We start from the raw sequence: 20,620 nt of genomic DNA, 5'->3' as shown, positions 1-20,620 counted from the left end.
TTTAAAGGGACCATGCACTCATCCCTCCAATCAATTTACAAACATCAAGTCCTGACTTGCAATCCACAAATATGCTACCCAACTTCATATCCATTATATTCTTACTCTTCTGATCAACCCTCCTATGTTCAAGTCTGAATCATTCATATAAACCCCAAACAGCAAAGGGCCCAACGTGGATCCCTGCAGAACCCTATCAAACACGGGTTTCCTTCACAAAAACACTTTTCAGCCATCACTATTCAGCTAATTCCAGATCAATTAGCCAAATTTGCTTTGTTTTTGAAAGTTACTGGTGGATCTACTTCCAACAAATATTTAGATAATGTCCTTCAGATCATCAGAACTTACTGAGTATAGTAATATCTCCTCAGCTGCCATGTGATAGTTTGGGAAACTTGGTCAGCATGGATAAGTTGGACTGAAGGGTTTATTTACATGCCTTATGACTGCATGAATCTATCAATCTCTGAAGCAGGACCTATCAAAAGCTTTGCTGATGTCTAAGTATACCATCTTGAACACATTGCCCTCATCCACATACCTGGTCACGGTTACGAAAAATTCAGTCAAGTTGATCAGACATGACCTTCGCTTAGTAAAACCATGCTAACTATTCATGACTAATCCCTGCCTCTTCAACCTCAAATTAATGCTGTGTCTCAGAATGGCTTCCAATAATTCCCCTACCACTTAGTATAGACTGACTAGCCTGTAGTTTCCTGGTTTATCCCTTTCTCCCTTCTTGATTAACAGTGCCACATATGTCATAGGAGAGCTAAGCTCTACAGAACTGAAGGACAACCAGAGAGAAATTAAAAATTATCACCAGCATCACTACTATTTCCTTGCTAGCTTCACTCATTATGTTGCAACACATTTCACCTGGCCTTGGAGATTTATCTACTTTTAAGCCTGTCGAAACTATAACCTCTTCTCTATCCATACTAATTTCTTTAAGTAAGTCACAGATAGAAATTAAATCAAGGAATACAAAAGTGTCTTTTTGACAGGTGTCAGGTAATAAATATAGTTGAGAACCAAGCTCATTACAGAAGGTTCCGAAGTGAGGTGAAAGAGCAAATACAAGCAGCACAGATACGCACCTTCATTGAAATGGGAAATCCCAAAGTCTTCTTTAAGAGCATCATTAGTTAAAAACAGGGTGAAGCCAAACCTAAAGATGTGGTAGAGAGGGGAACTCTCTGTGGCATTTGACTACTATAATTTGATGGTGTTGCGAATAGAGGGGATTTTGTTCTGCCTTGAGTTTGAAATCTTTCAATTTATGTGTATCTGTGTAAATAATTTAGTTTGTTCTATTTTGCCTTTATTTATTTGTGTAACCAATTCCTATTCAATTTTTGAAACCAATTTGCAACATCATATGCTTATGGCTCAGTGAAAGACAATCTCACTAAATAAAACAAAACAAGACATGACCTGAAATTTGACTTACCCAGTCATAACATCAGTTGAGACTATAACACTGCTGATGATATGCTATGGAGCTTCAAATGATGTATTCCCAAGTTTCACAACATGTCTTGAAATACTTTAGGCATTTTAGCATAGAGGAAAACACTGATTGGTTGGCAAGCATACGCTAATTGGCAGACGCACTGTTATGGATCATGTATCGTGCAGGGGCCCACACTATTTTTCTTTTATTTTTCTCATTTTTATTTGGTTTGCAATTTTGAGTTGAGGTTTGGGGTTGAATTATAAACAGCAGTTTGTTTTCAAGGGGAAGAAAACAAAGACAGTTATGCGTGGTTGGGAACTGGCCTTCAGGATAAAAATAAGCCTTAATTACTGTTCTAAGGACACTGTAGAGAAGTTGGCACTGAGCTGTTGCGATGCCGTGGGCTGGCAAGTGGCTAGATATTGAACTCGTCAATTAAGGGAGGACCAGTGCTTACGAGCAAACCACTGAGAATGTTGATTAAAAAGAGAAAAAAAAGCCCTGATTCAGTTTTGACAAGGAAGTGATTTTTAGAAGATCCAGAGATAGGTGGCATTTTTTGCTTTCTCCAGGTTGCTATCAAGTTGTCAAGTTGTTGAATGTTCTGAGAAAGGAATCTCAGTCTGTAGGAAATGGGTAAATACATTTAGGAGTCTATTGAAACTGTTAGTATTGACCAGTGACATCACAATTCAGGCAAGATATACTGTTCTACTTGCTTGTGAATAAATCATTGTCAAATGATTTACTGAAGGCCTCGTATCCTTCATTTAAAACTGTTTATTGAACTAGCAAATTATCATTATTTTGTTTTCTTTCTAATTTATCTCTTAACTGAGTCTGTCTGCTTACATGAAAGTAGAAATCTATGATCAAAGAAGATTGGGCTTTAAATTGTGAATATTAATTAGATTGCTTTGCTGTTTATCCAGGTTTTACTTTAGTTATATTATTAATAATAAATTGCTAATTTTTGTTATGTTATAAACTTGGTGTCCAAGGTCTGTTATATATAAAGTCTGGCTAGGAACAATTGAGCAATTTTGAGGGTCATTAAATGTTTTACTTTCATTGTGATACAAATCCAATGGTAACGAGACCAATTGGTTTGGCTTGATATCCATATATCATAACATAGTGCAATATGGCTGTCACAAATTCGACATTATCAACACGGAACTTAGAGAATTTGTTTAAATTGATCTTTCTTTCCTTTTTGCACTTTTATCATCTCTGCAGAGATCTTGTTGTCTTTTTGTTATGTGATCATAATATAGTTCTAGTTCTAGATTATAGCTTGGATCTTCACGAGCTTTAACATTTTTTATAGAAATTAGTTTGGTTTTATACGAACATGATTATTTTGAGTTACTTAAGGAAGCCCAGTGAAAGCAATCTCTGTTATTCTGGATGGCATTACTAAAGAGAAATGATTGGTTGTTTTGGTGATTGAATCAAAACATTTGTACTAATGGAGTAACTCATAGGGTAATAGGACTTGATTGCCAATGCATTCGCTAATCCAAGTCATAACAACCTCGATATCTGTAAAATATACCCAAACCATCTTTTTAGTAAGGTAGGCTTTTCAAATTTTTTTTATTGAGCACTCAGCAAGTTGTAGCATGAGGGCACTAAGCTAAAACTGCAAGAAACATTGAACTAAACATTGAACTAATACATATATAGGCTTATGAAGGCAAACACCATCACCATTTCAAGGGCCGTTAAAGAGGAACAACAAATACTGTCCTCGGCAATGATGCCCACAGCCTGCAAAACCATTTTTAAAGAACACATGAACCACCACACCAGAATTCTTCAGTGCACAAACTTTATTTATAAAAACAACTTGAAATACAAATCAACATGTTCATCACTGGGAAGATTATGTTACACGTTCACAAGAAATGTACTAAACTCATAATACTGCTTTCTCTTCATATCTCTATTTTATCACCCATGATTTTTGGTGATAGTATCAACCAGTTAAAGACAACAGGGAGGGAGTTTAACATGAGACTTACATATCTACAACTGCAGCATGTTTGATGTGAACTGATTATGCACAGTCATTATTATTCCAACTTCAAAATACAGCAAAAAAGTCCCTTTCTTTGCCAACAGTTGAATCAAAAAGTCCGAGACCTATGCTACCTCCCTCAATACAGATTGCAGATGAGCCAGAAAGGATAAATGTTTTTAGTAATTAGATGCTGTCTTTTCATCCTTCCATTCTAACACACTGCCTGTATGGTATTGAATTGAAAATATTTTCCTTCAACCTTCTACTGGTGCTGTACTTGTTAACTACATAGGCACAAATCATCAATCTGTCTAATCCAGAGCAGGCAGATTCTAGCGACAGTTTGGGCTGGAAGATATGTTCCATTTTAGCTCCATAATTAGCTTGGCCATGAAATGAATATGTGGACTAGCATGGAGTGCCTAGAAAGTTTGTAATAAACATTTTCTTGTCCATTTTAATTTATCAGTTACTCATTGACTGTGTTTTCACTAAACTTGAAAGAATTTCATATGAGCACAAGAAGCGTTTGTACATCAGCTTGTTGCAGTGTAAATTTAGATGTTTACTTTGAACTAAATCTACCTCAGGGATTTTTTGTGGTTGGCAATAAGAACAGGAGACCATTTAGCACCCTTTAGTACCCACCCTGTGTTCAATGAGATCATAGTTGATCTAACTGTATACACCCATCCTTAAACCTTAATGCATTAATTTGTCATATTCTATCACTAATATTTCATTTTCTTCATATTGCATGGTGAGCATTCTGGAATATGATTAAATACATTTTCACAAAACTCTGACTTAATTGCATTGCATCATCAGATCAGGTTAATTTTGCCAATTTGTGGTAGATTTCTGCAATTGAAACCAAGTTTAATATTTGTACATCTTTTTTGCAGCTCAAAAACATTTTTCCCTTTTTAATTAAGAGTGCTGTAATATTTTCCCAGTGTGTTCCCCAGCAGGGACATCTATTTGCCTTCTGTAGCTTTAAAAAGATGGGATGCTTTAAATTAAAATGGAAGTTACTTAACATTACTTCAAATATACCTTTAATATTATGTCATTCCTTGAAGTACTAAACCAATGTTTGAAAATTCTGGCATTAAAACAAAGTTGCTGCATCTGTGAAGGAAAATACAGAGTTAATGTTTCAGGTCAGGTGACCCCTCCTCAGAACTGATGGTGGCTGGAAAATGTCAGCTCATATTCACAAAAAAAGGGGAAGGGATTGGGGTGGGGTGTAAATGGTAGGCTAGAGCCTAAAGAGAGAGAAGAACAGTTGGACAGGCAAAGAGTTGATAACAATCAGGCTGGGAGGGTGGATAGTTGTTAGTGGGCTCTATTAGTGACTAACAACAGATGGTGTATGATGGTAGGCTATGTGGTAACAAGAACTGGTGTGTGGGGTAGGGGGCTGGGACATGGAAGAGTTTAGGCCCTAAGGTTATTGAACTCAATATTGAGTCTGGAGGGCTGCAGAGGCCCCAAGCAGAAAATGAGGTGTTGTTCCTCCAGCTTGCATTGAAGCTTTGCTGGAACACTGCAGCAAACCAGAAACAGAGATATTGGCTAGGGAACAGGGTGGTGCATTAAAGTAGCAGGCAATAGGTAGTTCAGGGTCTTTCTTGTGAGCAGAACGTAGATGTTCTTTGAAGCAGTCATCTAGGCTGTGCTTCATTTCCCCAATGTAGAGGAGACCACATTGTGGGCAGCGAATGCAGTAGACTAGATTCTGGGAAGTGCAGGTGAAGTGTTGCTTCGCCTGGGAAATATGTTTGGGCCCTTGGAAACTGGGGAGGGAGGAGGTAAATGGGCAGGTGTTGCACCTTTGCTGGTTGCAGGGCAAGGTGCTGTCGTGATGTGGGGAGGTGTTGGGGGTGAAGGAAGTATGGACCAGAGTATCCCAGAGGGAGCAGTCCCTGTGGAAGGCTGACAAGGGAGCGGAGGGGAATATGTGTCTGGTGGTAGCATCTTGCTGGAGGTAGCAGAAATGGTGTCTGATGATCTTCTGGATACGGATGTTGGAGGAATGGTAGGTAAGGACAGTCTATCCCCAGAAATGGGAACAGAAATGTCGAGGAAGAGAAGGGAGGATTCAGAGATAGGCCAGGTGAAAGTGAGGGAAGAGTGGAAATTGAAGGCAAAATTAATGAAGTTTTCCAATTCCCCAGATGAGAGAGGGAAGTAGCACCAACAATATCATCGATGTATCGGAGTTGTGAGTGGAGGCTGGAATAGGACTGGAACAAGGGATATTCCATGTTCCCCATGAAGAGACAGGCATAACTGGGGCCCATGGCCACCCCACGTACCTGAAGAAAATATGAGGTGTTAAAAGAGAAGTTGTTGAGGGTGAGGACAAACTCGGCCAAGCGGAGGAGGGTGGTTGTGAATGGGGAGGGTTCTGGTCTTTTCTCCAAGAAGAAGCGGAGAGCCATAAGACCCTCCTGGTGGAGAATGGACGTGTAAAGGGATTGCACGTCCCTGGTAAAGAAGAGGAGACTGGAACCTGCAAACTGGAAGCTTTGAAACTGGTGTAGAGCATCAGAGGAATCATAGATATATGTGGGGAGGGAGTGGGCCAAGGGAGAGAAGACTGAGTCAAGATAGGAAGAGATGAGCTCTGTGGGGCAACAGCAGGCCGAAACAATGGCCTGCCCAGACAGTTCTGTTTGTGGATTTTAGGGAGGAGATAGAAGTGAGCTGTGTGGGTCTGGGGGACTATCAGCTCAGAAGCAGAAGGGGTGAGATCACCAGATTAAATTAGATCAATTACCATAATATATACAATGGCCTGATACGTTATGGGTTCATGGTCCAGGGGAAAGTATCTGAGAGTTGGCACTCAGCCTCTGCAAGGTAGAGGTCAGTACAGCAGACTACAACAGCACCACCCTTATCAGCAGGCTTAATAACATAGTCAGGGTTAGATCTGAGTGCACAGAGTAATAAGAAATTACTGTAGTAGAAAATTACTGTATCCATTCATGAAGAAAGTTGGAAATACAGATCAATATCTGTGAATTAAAAGAAGGGGTTTATCTAATATTCATGTAACTATGATGAAGTTGAGAAGTGCACTACTCACCTCTGACTGAGTTTCACTTTACTGACTGTTCTCGTCTTGCCAACATTTCCTTCCCTCTGCTTCCTTTGCCGGTCTCCTCTCTCAGACACCCAATCTCTCACTACTCAATAAACATGATGTGGAGGTGCCATTGTTGGACTGGAGTGGACAAGGTCAGAAATCACACAACACCATGTTCGTTGCAGCCTTCAACACATTGTTGAAGATAATGAGCACCTCGCCAAGATCTTTCTCACGCCTCCACTTCTTATCTTCAAATAATTGCCAACCTTAAACAGACCATTGTTTTAGCAAACTACCCAGCCTTCATGTCAACCTTGACCACAACACCACACAACCCTGTCATGGCAACCTCTGCAAGATATGTCAGATCTTCGACATGGGCACTAACATCACATGTGGGAACACCACCCACCACGTGCACAGCAGATACTCATGTGATTCAGCCAACATTGCCTATCTCATACGCTGCAGGTAAGGATGCCCCAAGGGATGGTATTTTGGCGAAGATGCTACAAAAATGAATGGACGCTGCACAACAATCGCCAGACAGGTACGTTCCCTCCCATTGGGGAAACATCTCAGCGGTCAAGAACATTCGGCCTTGGGTCTTTGCTAAACATCCTCCAAGGCAGACTTCAGGATACACAAAAATGCAGAGTTGCCAAGCAGAGGCTCATAGCCAAGTTTGATACCCATGAGATAAAAGGGATCTTGGGTTCATGTCACACTACAAGTGACCCCACCACACTATACTCTGTCATGCACATGCATACGTACACACACTGTCTCACACAAACTCTCAAACACATACTCTCTCTCTCCCCCCCCAACCTCCTCCCACCTCCACACACACACTCACACACACACACACCCTCTCCCTCACACATACACACACACTTCCTCTTCCTCACACACGTACACTCTTTCTCTCTTTCGCTCCACAGCTAACCCCCCCCCACACACACACACACACAACACACACACACACACACACACACACACACACACACACACACACACTTGCTTCCTCCCCCATTCACAAGCACGCTCACACACACTCTGTCTCCCTCACACACACACATTGTCTTCCATGCCCCTCGCGCGCGCGTGCGCACACAGACACACAAATCTGTGGGGTGAATTTGTATTTTGTTCAAAATGCGCATAATTTACAGAATCAGTCAATGCGGCATTTTATAAATTCCTACTTTAGAAATAAAACCATTTTGACTCTAAATCAAAACAGAAACAGATTATAAACAAGGCCTCATATCAAACATGCATTGTCTGACCTAAAATGTCACCTTTTATTTACACTAATAAAACCTTTAGTTCTCTCAAGTCAGTCACCTGAAAGAAATTCATGCATTTACATAAACATATTAATGAATGAAAACCTTCTAACTGACAAAAGATTTAACAGCATCTTATGTTATCCTCATCAGTTGTGTGACCCTTTAATATTTTACTTTTAATTCCTGTGTTCTGTGTGCTTCTTTCTCACTTCACCTGATGAAGAGGCTACCGTCCAAAAGCTTCTGTTTACAAATAAACTTGTTGGACTATAACCTGGTGTTGCATGACTTCTGACCTTACTCAAGAATATGCATCCACTAGGACAGTGTCTGGAACATTCAGCACTTTTTAAAATTGAATTCCCTATTCTGCAGGAGACTGCAGTAATATGTTTCAGCATGGATGGAGAATAGAACATGTTACATTAAAGATAGACGTACGTGCATGCAGATATGTATGATAGTACAAATTATATGCCTTCATAACCTGTGGAACATTTAAACTTTGTACAATGTAGAAAATCAATGTTTCTGACATGATTAGAAACCTTCCCATATAGCATTTCAATCACATTATTTTAAGTACTTTGCTTTATAATAGTACAAATATTTCATAAATATAGCTTGGAAGCATCTTCATTCTTTCTCTGTTCGAATCGCTGTTTAAGTTCTGATACCAGGGCACTGTTGATGTTCGATACCTTGCATTTTGACTGTTGAGGGATATGGGACACCTTGGCATTGAGCGATCCCGACACTGTAGGCAGTACCCAGTCTGGCTTGTTGAGACTGGTCGGGAGCATAGAAGGTTGAGGAGGAAGCAAAGGTGCACGTGGCAAAGGAAGTGGTGGGCGATTACATCGAGTGCTCCCATCTTGCAAATTGTGTTTGGCTTCAGAGACCATGAAACCAATGTTTCTTTTGCCTGATTTCTTATTTTGAAACCATTTCGATCTGCGAGTCTTTGATCTATGGTATGGCCGTTTCTTTATGATACGCCTCACCGGGCCAATTCTATTGGACTTTTTGTTTCGCCAAAACGTGATTGTCGAAATTAAGATTGTAAACATCACAAAAAAACAAACAATGCCAGCTAGCACTCCTAGGGTTTTCATAGGATTATCTTTAGATTGCAACAAAAAGTCTGCCATGTGCCCTTTGCCTGAAGTCTGTAAAAGAGTACAAAGAAAACAAATGATTTAGTCCCTAGGACTAGGTTCTTCATTTGTGCAAAACATATGTACTATTTATTCAATATTCTGCTTTGTACATCATTTTCTCAAGTGTACAAAAGGCTCACTTGCTCTTGCTTCCATGGAGCAGCACTAATCGTACTCATCATTGTGTTACTCATCAGGCTAAGATGTGATGCCAAATTCAATAGCTGAGGAATAACATTTGTCTCCGGTTCTAGAATCAGCCACAAGTGTTTCTGCTAGCATGTAATGTAGATTCATTTATCTCTTTTAGTGTATTTTAAAAATAATTTCTTCCTTCCTAATTTTAAGTCCTTTCTTTTCACAGACACTCCAGCTGCTTCAACCCGTGACTGGGCTTCTAACCAAAGGCAGCTTTAAGACACGTGCAAAATACATGCGCCATTGGTCCGGGAGGGATCGTGCTGTGAGATGACACCTGTCTGAAACTGAATGACGAATTGGATTAAAAGCTTTCCACACAGGGAAACCATGGTGCACAGTAAGAAGGTTGCTGCATAGCATCTAGAGAATCCTTGCAGATTTCTGCCGTGTCTGCTGTTATATACCTAGTGCAGGGTATGTGGGCAGTGGTCATTACAATGCAAATTTGTAACTTCCCATCCGGTAAATATGAATACTTTCAACTGGCTTTTGTACTCTTGCAAAAGATAAATGAATAGAAAGCAACGTCCATCACATTTCCATTTATCACTTCTGTACTCTTTTACAGACCTGAACAGTATTGGAAGAGGAAATAAAAATTTTGTTTGGGTCTCCTCTGACATATTGTGGGCAAGTGCAAGTACAGTCCTGCACCATCAAAAAAGTGCCCTAATCAGCCACTTTTCTTTGTGTTGGTCTCTTGACAATCTTTCGGCGCTTGCTGTGTGGATGTATTCTGGATCTTTTCACAGTTTTCCAGAACATCAGGCCAGATATAATTACTGTTAGAGAAATGATGAAGGTGACCATGCTCAAACAAATCCTAAATATTCGCCATGGCTGGTTCCTTAGGCCCAAAATATAAGAGTTTAGCCTTGATTTAATCTGAAAATGTTAAAACATTGGGTTTCAGTGTCAAAGATCAGAGTGTTTTGTCAAACTGGTGTACCAAATCAACTTGTACAACTGTAGAATGTTCAGCTGTTACACCATTCTGACTCTTAAGCTTTAAAGCAATCTGGAGATCCTTAGAGCAGCCAAATAGAATCAGCAAGAGTGCCATAGATAAAAGGTAAGAAATGCTTTCGTTCTCTCTTCGGTTTCCACCCTACACAGATTTTAAGCAAATGACGTTAAGATATGAGATTTAAAATTAGTTTAAAAGGTTGCTGCCTGAGTTCAATATTCACCCAGTCGGGCCTGAGATTAGGGATTTGTGTCTATCTGCATGGTACACCAGGTTTGTCTTCCATTTACTGATAAGTGCACAAGAAGGAAAACAGGCTTTTGTAGAGAATTTACAACTAATTTCAAACACTTAATCATATAGTTTATAAGGTGCCTTCATAGCAGATCATATTCCATCTATAAAGGCATAAACTTCATCTCATTAAATTAATGTTTCTTGAATGCTATATGATTATTTTTGTTTTTTAAAATTGCTGTATGTTATGATTTGAATGTAAATCACAACTGCTTGTTACGTACAATTAACAAAAACAAAGACTTGCATTTATATGATAATAAAATGTGAGGCTGGATGAACACAGCAGACCAAGCAGCATCTGTGCTCCTGAGATGCTGCTTGGCCTGATGTGTTCATCCAGCCTCACATTTTATTATCTTGGAATTCTCCAGCATATGCAGTTCCCATTATCACTTGCATTTATATAGTGTTTTCCGTAATTACTCGGCATCTCAAAGTTCTTCACAGCTAAAGAAGTATTTTTGAGTCTAGTTACTGTCGCATTGCAAGAAATTACTAACTGATAGAATCATATATTGCTGTGATTGGATGGCACGTTTTATACCAATGTACCTTTAGCCTGAACATTACTCAGTATTTTATATGCATCTTCTCTGAATTAGGAGACTAGATTAGCACTGGCACATTTTTCTAGAACTGTTTCTGTTTGAACTTTGAAGAGAAAAACAGTGGCTTTGTCAATAAGTCTCAACTTGTCTGAGTAATCTCAATCTAAGACCAACCTTTCATTGGTACTTGCGAGGAGGAAATAAAACTTCCTTTCTCTTTCTATCCAACTCTTATACTTCAAGGCCATGAATGAGCAGCCATTGCAAAAGAAGGTACCCTTAAAGCAGTGTTATAACTGCCACATGAATCCCATGCCATTGATGACTAAACATTAGATTGAAAAGATGATTGAGATGTTTTGTTACTTTGAATTACTGATTCCCACTTATGCAAAGCATTCAAATCTGTCAGGTTGCAGCACCTCAGTTTTTGTATAGTTTCCATGTACACGTTCAGATAACATATACTTACCTCCTCTGTAATGTCGATCCTCACGACCGCTGTTGTGCTGAATGAAGGAGAACCTCTATCCTTAGCTTGCACCACAAGTGACCACTTACAGTCCTTGTTTCTGGTGATGTTGTGAATGACTTCCAGAGATTTAATATAAGACTTCAGCACAATCTCCCCTGTGGCTTGATCAATGTCAAAAACATTCGCTGGATCTGCTTGCATTATTGAGTAATCTACAATATTATTTGGTTCTTCTGCATCTTCATCTTTGGCCTACAGTAAAAATTTGAGAAATGTGACACAGTTGAAGAGATCATTTCAAAATTTTGAATGAATTGTAAGACTTTGGCAACAGTGCCACTTGTGACGGAACTGAACTTGAAATCTTTTTCAGTTGTGAAGTTGGGCAAAATATTTACCCCCTTTATTGCTATCTGGAATTTTAGAAGGATTCAAAAAACGGGGATCTGTGCTCCTACCTGCTAGAGCTAACATCTAGCAATTCATTCTGAAACCGATTGGAAGGCATCATTGCGTTGTTTTTTGTTTCACCTTTACAACTTGTAAATAATTAGGACTGCGCTCAGGAGATCTTTGTTTGTTGGAGGTATAACCGAAAGGTGCTTTAAACACTTCACTGTCACATCCTCTCAGTTTTGCAGATTTTGTGATGTGTTCAATGTGCCTTCCCTGAAACCCTCATCCATTTTTACAAACCAGAAGGTTGATTTCGCTAGCATGCTCACTAAATCACTAAGAGGACAGCCACTCATATTCTGGTCCATCCTAAACCCCAAAAACTATTGATCCGGTCATGATTATCCTCTTTTGATTGGACATCCACCAAACATCAATTATTACATCTGATTTTTTTTTCAAATCACTTTATAGACTTACTTCATAAGATTTCTGCAGTCTTCTCCAAATCCAATGTTGTATCTTATGTTCATCCAAGTGTGCTCTATAATATTTGTTCTCTCTCTATCCTTCCTGGCCTGGATGTTTGGCTACCATGCATTTTCACTCATCTGACTCTTTGTAAATGTTTCCATCTTACTGCCTCCTTTCTGTTTTCAAAGTCTCCTTAAAACTCTACTCTTTCTCAGCTTCTGAAAATTCTCTCTCATTATTGTTTTGAATCATTGAATCCCTACAGTGTGAAGGCAGGACTTTCAGCCCATCAAGTCCACACTGACCCTCCGATCAGTATCCCACCCCCTACCCTATCCATGTAACCCTGGATTTCCTGTGGCTAATCAACCTAGCCTGAACATCTATGGACACTAGGGACAATTTATTGGCCAATTCACATGACTTGTACATCTTTAGACTATGGGAGGAAACTGTAGCACCTGGAGGAAACCCACACTGAAAACCACTGAGCCACTGTGCCGCCCCACCTGTCCGTACTGGCGCCATCCAATCTCTCAGAGAGTGCAACATCATTAGTCATTGCCAACACCAACACCAGCAGTTCTGAGGAAGGATCACTTGACCTGAAATGTTAACTCTGATTTCTGTCCATAGATGTTACCAGACCTGCTACCAGCAATGTCTATTTTTGTCACCAACACCAACAATATCGACCTTCTGGTCTGTTCGGCTATATTCTCAAAACTATTTGCAGCCGCTATAGTTAACAATAGATAAAGTACTTTAAAGTTGATTACATAGAGTACCATTGCACTGTGAATTGTGAAGTAGCAGATAGGTCATTTGCTCCTATGTTCCTGGATATCTGCCTATATATTGGCCACAGAAGGTGGGAAATAGAAGTTTGTGAATCCCTTCAAATCTTTCCTCATTGTGCTTAAGCCCTGTGTAATGGTTGACGTTAAAATCACCCTGGTAGGACCACATGCCCAGAGTCCATGGTTCTGTCACACTATTGATGCCTGGCAGATGTTTAAGCTGAAACTTCAATTGAGAAAGCACAATCTCTGTGAACACTGGTCTTATTCACATCTTGTACATTTGGAGGCAATAATCTATTACATTCTTTATGCATTGTTTCTTACCTCAACTTTCACAGGCAATCCAATTATCATGACCTTCTCCAAAATATCCTCGTTAAATTCTGGGTGGTGATCATTGACGTCTAGGACTGTCACAAAGACCTCAGCCAAGCTATGCTTTCCTTCCACATCAGCCGCTTTAATATTAAAATTGTATCTAGATTGTACCTCAGCATCCAGCACAGCCCAGGGCTGAGTGTATATAATTCCCGTGGATGGGTGAATCAGAAATCTGGAAAATAAGAATTCAATAAAATAAGAGATAGTGGAAACTGCTGATGCTGGAGAATCTGAGATAACAAGGTATAGAGCTGGATGAACACAGCAGCCTGCTTGGTCTGCTGTGATCATCCAGCTGTACACCTTGTTACCTCAGTAAAATAAGAGGCCTGTTTAAAACCACACAGCAACAATAAAATATGCTGAGCAGCCTCTTTGTTTTGTTGTTCTTCTGAAACCAAAAGCCTCTTACAAGCAATATACCATCTCCTTTTGTATCCTTGACCCCCGTTTAGCCCCTGGTTGGCTTATGAGGAGAGACTGAGTAGATTGGGATTATATTCATTGGAATTCAAAAGATTGAGGGGGAATCTTATAGAAACATATAAAATTATGACGGGAATAGATAAGATAGAAGTAGAGAGGCTGATTCCACTGGCAGGTGAAGCTAGGACAAGAGGGAGCAGATTTAGGACTGAATTGAGAAGGAACTTCTTCACTCAGAGGCTTGTTAATCTATGGAATTCCTTGCCCAGCAAAGTGGTTGATGCTACTTCAGTCAACCTTTTTAAAGCTAAAGTAGATTTTTTTTGAACAATAAAGGAATTAAGGGATATGGTGAGAATGTGGGTAAGTGGATCTGAGTCCACAAAAGGATCAGCCATGATCTTATTGAATGGCGGAGCGGGCTCGAAGGACCAAATGGCTTACTCCTGCTTCTAGTTCTTATGTTTATTTCTCATTTAGGTACCACTCCTCAGTAACATCATCCAAAGCCACAACATTATTTTTCACACATGCATTGATGATCCCTGAGCTCTATCTCACCTCTCTCAACTTCTCCCCCCACCGTTAAATCATCAGACTGTTTATCCAACTGCTGGGTGAGCAGACGTTTTCTTCAAGTAAATATTGGGACATTGTTTCTGATCTCTACTCCATTCCCTAGTTACTAACTCTATCCTTGTCCCTGATAACAGTTTGAGATTAAGCCAGGCTGTTTACAATCTTGGTGTCACAATTGATCCTGAGATAAACTTCTAACCTTATATTCATATACATCGATCTCTAGGACCTGTTATTTCTGATTCAGTAACATCATTGAAATTGCCTGTCTCAGCTCATCTGATACTGAAACCTTTGCTCTTGACTTCATTACTTTTTGGGCTCAAATATTCCAGTGTTTTGCTGGCTGGCCTCTCACAGTCTACTTTAGTAAACTTAGTGTCATCCAAAACTACATTGTCTGTCGTCTTAACTCACAAGGGTTCCACTTCCCTGTAATTCTTGGGTTCACTAGCCTGTATGATTTTAAAATTCACATTTGCATTTTCAAATCTTTCTATGGCCTCACACCTCTCCGTCTCTGTAAGCTCCTCCAGTCTCACAACCCCCTTAGATATTCTAGCCCTCTAATTTTGGCTTCTTGTGCAACTTCAATTTTAATTGATCCATCATTGGTGATTGTGCTAACCGCTGCCTAAACTTTGGCATAGCCTCACCACACCTCTCCACATCTTTCTCTCTCTCTTTATATAAGACATACTTTAAAATTTATCCTTTTGTCTGAATTTTTGTATCATGACATTATTTTGTTTTAAAATGCTGCTGGGAAGTAACCTGGGACTTCTTATTACTTTAAATGTAATACATAAATGTAAGTGGTTGTTCTTGAAATATCAATTCAAAAGTTGATGTTATGTAATTTACAGTTGATTTAAAATTTGTACAATAAGAATAAAAGGAGTGTTTAAAGAAATGTCTTCATACAAAGAGGTATTGGAGTATGGAATGCTTTGCTACAAGGTGTGGTTGAGAGCAGAGCATTTTTTAAGGGAAACTGGATAACTATGTGAAGCAAAGGAACCAGTGATGAAAGAAGAGGACAATTTAATTAATTTGTAGATTAGCAAAGATCTTTATCAATTCAGGGTCTGATGCTCAAAACTTTTGTGAGTTTGATGAATATTTGGATCTGGGAGTGTAACATTTTCCTTAGGGAGCATGCAGTGACAGGACAAAACATTGACACCATCTTTACTTTTTCATGTCAGTCATCTCATGGGATCTTACAGTGGTGTCAGCAGTGCACTAACCAAGGTAAATACTGAGTCCTTAAGGAGACCTTACACAAATAGAAGCTTCAAAATACTTCAGAAAATGTGTTGCAATGAGTTTGCCAATCACATATTCACAGAAAAAATTAACTGAGCAATGAAAAACTGACAGTTCTCTATTAGTTTGAGTTGATTGACTCTAAACTGCCAATTCATTCTATTTGATATGGTACACAGTACACCTGTGTGAAAAGAATCTGTGACAATCTTATAGGTAACATGCTTGGGGCTCATGCGGCACACTAGTAGTGTCCCTACTTCTAAGTCAGGAACCCTAAGTTCAAGTTCCACCTGCTCCAAAAGTGTGTAATAACATGTTTGAATAGGCTGATGAGGAAACTATCTCTGCAGAATGCTTAATTATTGTAACATGGTATGGTACAATATGGGGTATGTCTGTATGAAAATATGATAATTCAGATAAAATGAGCAGGTACTTTTTTTGCTGTAGAATTTTATATATGAATGATGTATTATATATATTATAGAACACATTGCAACATAAATACTATTTCCAGCATGGTTTTTCAGTTAGGGAAATGCAGTTTAACCCATTGTTTTAAGTTTCAACATTAAAACTTTTTGAAATTATATGGAAATCTTGAAACATTTTTCCATGTGGGTTAACATAGTACAAACTGAGGGTCGAATAGTTAGCTCACATGCACTTCAGGATTACTGCTAACAGCACAGGATTGATTCCTGCTCCAGACTTCCTCTGCACGCCTGCCCCTAACAGTAGAAGGCGATGGCAAACTACTGTTAACAATAATACTGCCAAGTAAAACAGCTCAGAATGTAATATCAGCAGATAATGAGGCAAGGACCTGCTTTTGGGCAGTTTATGTAAATAGGAACAAAGATCATACAAACTACAGTAGTGTAGATGAATGCCACTGGAGAGACAGATTTACAAAGTTACAAATTAACCCGATTTTGAAATTAACATGTATATTCTCTCAGCCTCTGAATGACACGGTCAACAGTGAGACATTGGGAAAATACACCAACAATGAAAAATTGAGATTCTTGACATCAAAAAGAAAAGTCTGATTTAGCATATTCGGTTTAATCAGCCAGATAAGAATCTCACCATTGAGTAGCAAGGGGCCTATTTGCTGGCAATAACATCTCATTATTACCTAACCCAGCCTCATTAATATGCAGAGTGCTCTTTTCCCAGGCAGAGAAATGGGACAGCAACAACTGGCACGACAACCACAATATTGTGGTTCATGTTGGCGATGGAGTAGAATACTCCAGCCAGAGTTCGTCTGCTCCATCCATTCCTTTACCATTTTCCTTTTTTTTCTCATTTTTTTTTCTCCCTTCTGACTTTTCTTCTTCTGCCAGCAGCCTGGCGTGAAGTAAGGGTGGCCAGCATGCCTGGAGCAGAGTGGGAACAGCCAGCTGGCCTGGAGCATAGTGGGGACGGTCAGCAGGCTTGGACCGGGGATAGTCAGCAGGCCTGGAGCCAAGCAGGGACAGTCAGCAGGCCCGGAGCAGGGCGGGGACAGTCAGCAGGCCTGGAGCCGAGCAGGGACAGTCAGCAGGCCCGGAGCAGGGCAGGGACAGTCAGCAGGCCTGAAGCCAAGGAGGGACAGTCAGCAGGCCTGGAGCCGAGCAGGGGCGGTCAGCAGGCCCGGAGCAGGGTGGAGACAGTGAGCAGGTCTGGAGCAGGGACAGTCAGCAGGCCTGGAGCGGGGACAGTCAGCAGGGTGGGGACAGTCAGCAGGCCTGGACTGTGTGGTAGTCAGCAGGCCTCGAGCCGAGCAGGAATGGTCAGCAGGCCTGGAGCAGGGTGGGGACAGTCAGCAGGCCTGAAGCCGAGCAGGGACAGTCAGCAGGCCCGGAGCAGGGCAGGGACAGTCAGCAGGCCTGAAGCCAAGGAGGGACGGTCAGCAGGCCTGGAGCCGAGCAGGGGCGGTCAGCAGGCCCGGAGCAGGGTGGAGACAGTGAGCAGGTCTGGAGCGGGGACAGTCAGCAGGCCTGGAGCGGGGACAGTCAGCAGGGTGGGGACAGTCAGCAGGCCTGGACTGTGTGGTAGTCAGCAGGCCTCGAGCCGAGCAGGAATGGTCAGTAGGCCTGGAGCAGGGTGGGGACAGTCAGCAGGCCTGAAGCCGAGCAGGGACAGTCAGCAGGTCTGGAGCAGGGACGGTCAGCGGGCCTTGAGCAGGGCGGGGTTGGCCAGTGAGCCCGGAGCAGGGCAGGGTCAGCTAGTGGGCCCGGAGCAGAGTGGGAACAGCAGCGGGCCTGGAGCGGAGCAGGGATGATCAGTGGGCCTGGAGTAAAGCAAGGATGGTCAGCAGGTCCAGAGCAGAGCAGGGACGGTCAGCGGGCCCGGAGTGAAGAGGGAATGGTCAGCGGGCCCAGAGCGAAGTGAGGATGGTTAGTGGGCCTGGAGAAGGGTGGGGATGGTCAGTGGGCCCAGAGTGAAGCGAGGATGGCCAGTGGGCCTGGAACAGGGCAGGGACAGTCAGCATGCCCAGAACAAAGAGAGACAGTCAGCGGGACCAGAGCGGGGTTGACCATTGGGCCTGAATCAAAGGTGGCCACTGGTTGGGTACTGTTGGCAGCTGGTCAGACCACATGGAAGCTCTTATAGAAAGACTGTAATGTGTATCTTTTCAGGGATAGTCAGCCTTGGATCTTCAGGTAAACGTCTCCCAAGGCAGACTTTGGGATACTCAATAATGCAGAGTCACCGAGCAAAGGCTGATAGCCAAGTTCGGTCCCCATGAGGATGGCTGCAACCGGGACTTTGGATTATTGTCTCACTACAGGTGATTCCACCACACTGTACACTCTTACACACACACACACATACACACACACACACACACACACACACACACACACACACACACACTCACATACACAAGAAAATTCTCTCTTTCTCTCTCTTGCACACATGCACACACACACACACTATCTCTTACATAGATCTTCTCTCATACACACAGTCTCTCTCTCACATGCTTGCGCGCGTGTGCGCGCACACATACACACACACACGCACACGCGCGCGTGCGCATGAATTTATGTGAATTTGTATTCGCTGATACATTCTATTTTCTTCAAAAAGCACACAATTTATGGACAATCAATGTGGCATTTTATAAATTCCCACTTTAGAAATAAAACCAGTCCAGCAAATGAATTCTCAACAAGGCTTCATACCAACCGTGCATTGTCTGACCTAAAATGTCAACCTTCTTTAAACTGATAAAACCTTTAGTTCTCTCAGGACAGTGACCTGAAAGGAATTTGGGGATTTACATATATATATTAATCAGTTAAAAACTTCTAACTCATTAAAGATTTAACAGCATCTTAGGTTTATTTAGTACATCCTCATCAGTGGTGTGTTCCTTTGAAATTTTACTGATAAGTTCTGTGTCTGATACTACCTCTCTCACTAACACCTGAAGAAGGAGTGCGGCTCCAAAAGCTTGTGTTTTCAAATAAACCTGCAGGACTGTAACCTGGTGTCATGTGATTTCTGAACTTGTCCACCCCAGTCCAACACCAGCACCTCTACAGAATGGAAATATGCTGGATTTCAGTTCCACCCCAATTTTGTCCTCCTATAATTGATTCTCCACAAGTAATATCCTCTCCCACTACAGTGATTCTGGCCCAGAAGGCGTTTTATACTTTCATTTTCCATAAGCGAGCTTCTCTTGTTGAGTTGGAGAATATGCATTGTTTTTCTAGTGATGCTGACAGACTGGAAAGAGAATCATACTGCAAAATTTAAAAGGAGAATTTTCTTCACAGGAAGATCTGGTAAATCTTCAGTTGTTGGTGCGTATGTTGAGGCACATTACTGTCCCAATCATGATGTTGCATAGAAGAGTGATGCATTTCCAAGCAATTTACATTAGATTTGGAAACAAATGAAGTAAAAGGACGTCCCAGATACTTATTCAGGAAGACAGTGCAGGGAAGAGCTGCCGAAATCGAATCATCAAAATCCATGCAATTTTACCTTTGTCTAATTGGATTTTATTTCAAATTACAAGAATTGTGCTACCTACCCCTCCACCTATTTTTTGTGAAACGAAAACCAAATCAAAAATATTACTTACAGATCAGCTCCTGTTCCATATATAGAGTACTTCACATCTCCCCAAATTTCTGAGTCAGCATCATTTGCCTATGAAAATATTCAAATTCCAGGATAATAGCAAGGTAAGTGCTGTTTATAATCACAATCCATTTGATAGTAAATTACTAACCTGCTACAAATCTAAAGAAAAATGTGGTCGGCAGTCACTTGGTGCCACACAGTGTGTGGCTCAATTACCTGAATTGATACTTTAGCTGCTCTCCACACTCCATTTGTTTTATCATAATGTTAAGAGCAGAAAGTAAGAACACCTGTACACCTTATGCTTATTTTGAGAATATATCTACCAACATAAAGGGAATAGACATTTGTGAGCAAGATAAGAAGCATGTATTAACATAGTACTACTTCAAATAGACTACTTCAAACCTTTTTGTAGGTTACGTGGAACAGTCCTCCACACCTACACGGGCCCCAAACCCCACCTCTTCCTCCGTTACATTGATAACTGTATCGGCGCCGCCTCTTGCTCCCCAGAGGAGCTCGAACAGTTCATCCACTTTACCAACACCTTCCACCCCAACCTTCAGTTCACCTGGGCCATCTCCAACACATCCCTCACCTTCCTGGACCTCTCAGTCTCCATCTCAGGCAACCAGCTTGTAACTGATGTCCATTTCA

At 41.1% G+C, this 20,620-nt stretch overlaps 1 protein-coding gene across 2 annotated transcripts in view; it reads right to left on the bottom strand.

The window, feature by feature from the left end:
• Positions 1-3,297: 3,297 nt before the first annotated feature.
• Positions 3,298-20,620, bottom strand: part of cdhr1a (cadherin-related family member 1a) — a 40,627-nt gene continuing 23,304 nt past the window's right edge. The window contains exons 14-17 of one of the 2 annotated variants that reach the window (XM_048563247.2): positions 19,959-20,026; positions 13,535-13,763; positions 11,535-11,789; positions 3,298-9,055 (exon numbers count right to left, since the gene is read on the bottom strand). In XM_048563247.2, coding sequence (XP_048419204.2) covers positions 8,498-9,055; positions 11,535-11,789; positions 13,535-13,763; positions 19,959-20,026 — 1,110 coding nt within the window. In that variant the 3' untranslated portion in view covers positions 3,298-8,497. The other variant, XM_048563248.2, reaches the window with a different exon arrangement.

The sequence above is a fragment of the Stegostoma tigrinum genome, chromosome 37 (genome assembly GCF_030684315.1).
Source record: "Stegostoma tigrinum isolate sSteTig4 chromosome 37, sSteTig4.hap1, whole genome shotgun sequence".
Classification (NCBI taxonomy): Eukaryota; Metazoa; Chordata; class Chondrichthyes; order Orectolobiformes; family Stegostomatidae; genus Stegostoma; species Stegostoma tigrinum.
The sequence above is the reverse complement of the archived record's forward strand: the minus strand, read 5'-3'. Positions and strand labels throughout refer to the sequence as shown.